At 47.3% G+C, this 3,008-nt stretch overlaps 1 protein-coding gene across 1 annotated transcript; it reads right to left on the bottom strand.

The window, feature by feature from the left end:
* Positions 1-1,421: 1,421 nt before the first annotated feature.
* Positions 1,422-2,529, bottom strand: LOC100502354 (uncharacterized). The gene has a single exon (NM_001196832.1). The coding sequence runs from the start codon at positions 2,443-2,445 to the stop codon at positions 2,104-2,106; it is 342 nt and encodes a 113-aa protein (NP_001183761.1). The 5' UTR covers positions 2,446-2,529; the 3' UTR covers positions 1,422-2,103.
* Between the last annotated feature and the right edge of the window lie 479 nt (positions 2,530-3,008).

Here is a 3,008-nt window from a genome sequence, read left to right as displayed (position 1 = left end):
CTATTTAAAACACATTAAATGAATCATAATAGGACTAAAATACCCCTTAGCATTCTCCCGCCATTAGTGCAACTGAAATAAAGGAGGGGAAAAGTGGAATTTATATGGTTTAGTCTCTTCGAGTCATCCCTTGAGGGACTAAAGACTAAAACAGTTTAGTCCCACCATTTGGCAATTTAGGGACTAAATGTGACTACCTCCAACCAAACGGGGCGTAAGTCAGATTGTTTTTAACTAACTTAAATATCTTTTCACTCATGCTAAGCCAGATCCTTTTTAATTAAACTAAAATATTATTGCTAATGGAACATGGTACAGGAACAATTTGAAAACAGAAATCTGTAGCAAAATGTGCCTATAGAAATCAGAATAAGAGAGATATCTAGAACTTGAAGACAAATAAATAGAAATATGGGCACATGTCAATAGATCAATGCCCTGATATGCAATTGTTCCACTTGTAGAAAGTGAATTCTCGATGTTTGATCTTCCAACCATTTTTGTCAATTTTAGAAATCTTAAAGCTGCCTGACAAGGTAATACATTGACCTCTGAAATGGACAAATATACAAACCCAGGTATGTATCTCTCAAAGGGCTGTAGAGCAGAACTAAACAAATCACTACAATCGATTTAAACAGGCAAAGAATAAGAGCCATGCTCTGCATCTAGGAAACAGAGAGAAACCATTCAAAGCACAACAGATCATATATTTTCTAGTCCACTAATTAGATTCTGCATTTGATCTACTATGCCAAACAACTAATATGTTTATGATTTAGTAGATAGAAAATTGCTTGAACAAACGACATTGGAAAACTATAAAATTTTCTATTTGTATGCAAACACATCAGAAAGAGACGAACCTCTTGATGACTAAGAGCGACCCTCCACGTCCTTCTGACTCTGCATAAAACATACAATACGAGTGCACAAATAAGATCCAACTAGCCAAATTGTCCACTGCTGCCATTGTAACCTCCTCCACCAAGGCCCAAGAAATAACAAAGATAAAGAAAGGAGGAAGAATCAACCACTACAATGATCTAAATTCAACGTAAAGAAAAGAAATGTTGAAGAACATATAAAAAGACCAATTTTGTTATAGTATCGACTTTTGAGCTGAATCTGTGGCACAAATCGTGTTGCAGCACATACAAGAAATTTAGTTCTTTATTAACCTATGAAATGTCTAGTGTTATTATATAAATATAGGCTACTGTTTCTAATGGGGGAGAAATGAAACAGAATATGAACATAAGTTGCATTGCATTACATAGTACCTCGGAGCAATGTCCCAAAGGCGAACATCTGCCAAGAAAACACTACTTCAACAACATAAGTAGAAAAAAAGAGCTCAGTCGATGGGTTAGTTGCAAAGACAATCTGAACACACCTAGCGTACATATTACTTGCATATTGGGGGGAACCAGAACATGTTTCTGATGACGCTTAAATTGCATTGTTCATCTCTCGAACTACGGAATCTGAATAAACAAGAGCGCAACGACAAAAATGCTAATATGGCACGCTACACAGGAAACAAAACTCTAAGGAATAGATCTGTTTGATTTCCCTGTTCGATGCGGCTGGTGGACCGAGGTGATGAGTAGCTACCTGATGAAGGTCGCGGCGGGTCGACGAAGCAGGTGAACTTGGGGATTTTGGCCCCAGCAATGTTCTCCTAGCAGGAGCAGACGCTGATGGATGCAGCATGGATGGACAAGAGGACGACATTGCAGGCGACGTACTGCTGCGCGCACCAGAGGTGTACGCACGCGGGGGGATGGGGCATCACGTCGGGGACATCACGAGCGTGGACGAGGGGGCGTCGAGCGGGTGTCACTGTGACGCCAGGCCTTGTCGGCGGCCTCGACGGAAAAGCGGTGGAAGGAGAAGGTGAGGCACATCTGTAGTTGACCCGGACACGGTCGCTCTTGTTGTAGAGCTTGTAGCCTTGTAGAGGTGGAGCAGCTGCCAGAGCGCAAACGAGAAAAGGAAGAAGAAACAAATGGAATCTAGAAAAGCAAGAACACTGACAGCACAACACATGCCTCAAGGAAGGAGAAGCAATAGAAGAAGGAACCCGCTACGCTAGGGATCTCATCTCAGACGACCATGGCGAAGCAAGCGAGCATGAGCCCATCGTCGGGGCCGGCGGCGGCGGCGGTCCCCACGAGTGCGCCGAGGAGGTGGTGGAACGCGACCATGGGGAAGGGGATGCGGAGCGGGCCCCGACGCGCGTACTTGTACTCCTGCGCGGCGCGGTGGAGCAGCTCGACGATGGGCGGGCGACCCAGCAGCTCCGCAGGGACGACGAACCGCTGCGTATCCTCCCCCTCCGCGCCGACCACCACAGGCACGTGTCCCGCAGGTGGCCCCCAGCAATGCCGGCACTGGCTTCACCACGGCGCCCGGCGCCACCCTACACGCCCCCGTGGACATGCACCAGAGCAGTGCAGGTCTGCATCGAGGAGGCAGCAGTGCAGGTTTGCAGCGACAGGACGAGGCGAAGAGGTGAGGCGCAACACAACGCGGGTGGGAGGGAGGGAAGCGGGCGGCGGGGGCGTGTGCTCTGTGGGCATTGCTATATAACCCTCGGCTGCATGCGAGGATGGCGGGGGCGGCCGCGCAGATCCATGAATGGTGCCTTCCATCTTGAGAGAACGTGGTGGGGGCGAGGATGGTGTCACCGATGGAAGGGGACCGCGGGGAGCGGGGCGAGGATGGCGGGGGCGCACGCAGGATTCGTGAATGGTGCCTTCCATCTGCAGAGAACGCGGCGGGGGCGAGGATGTCGAGGCGGGGGCATGGTGTAGCATCTGTGGACGCCCTCCTTACGGTTTTATAGAGTAGTAGTAGATAGTATATCAAAGACAGGAAACTACATTTCATTTCAGCATGCACCAACAAACACTTCAGAGCTCATATAAGAACCTCATTTGAAACAAGTATAAATTGTATTAACCAAAACAAATCTGATTATTACATATGAGATGTATTTCCAT

Source organism: Zea mays, chromosome 8, assembly GCF_902167145.1.
Source record: "Zea mays cultivar B73 chromosome 8, Zm-B73-REFERENCE-NAM-5.0, whole genome shotgun sequence".
Lineage (NCBI taxonomy): Eukaryota > Viridiplantae > Streptophyta > Magnoliopsida > Poales > Poaceae > Zea > Zea mays.
The sequence above is the reverse complement of the archived record's forward strand: the minus strand, read 5'-3'. Positions and strand labels throughout refer to the sequence as shown.

What these genes read in the sequence shown, in the direction of transcription:
- LOC100502354 (NM_001196832.1), bottom strand. Translation starts at nt 2,445, where the DNA reads ATGTCCACGGGGGCGTGTAGGGTGGCGCCGGGCGCCGTGGTGAAGCCA.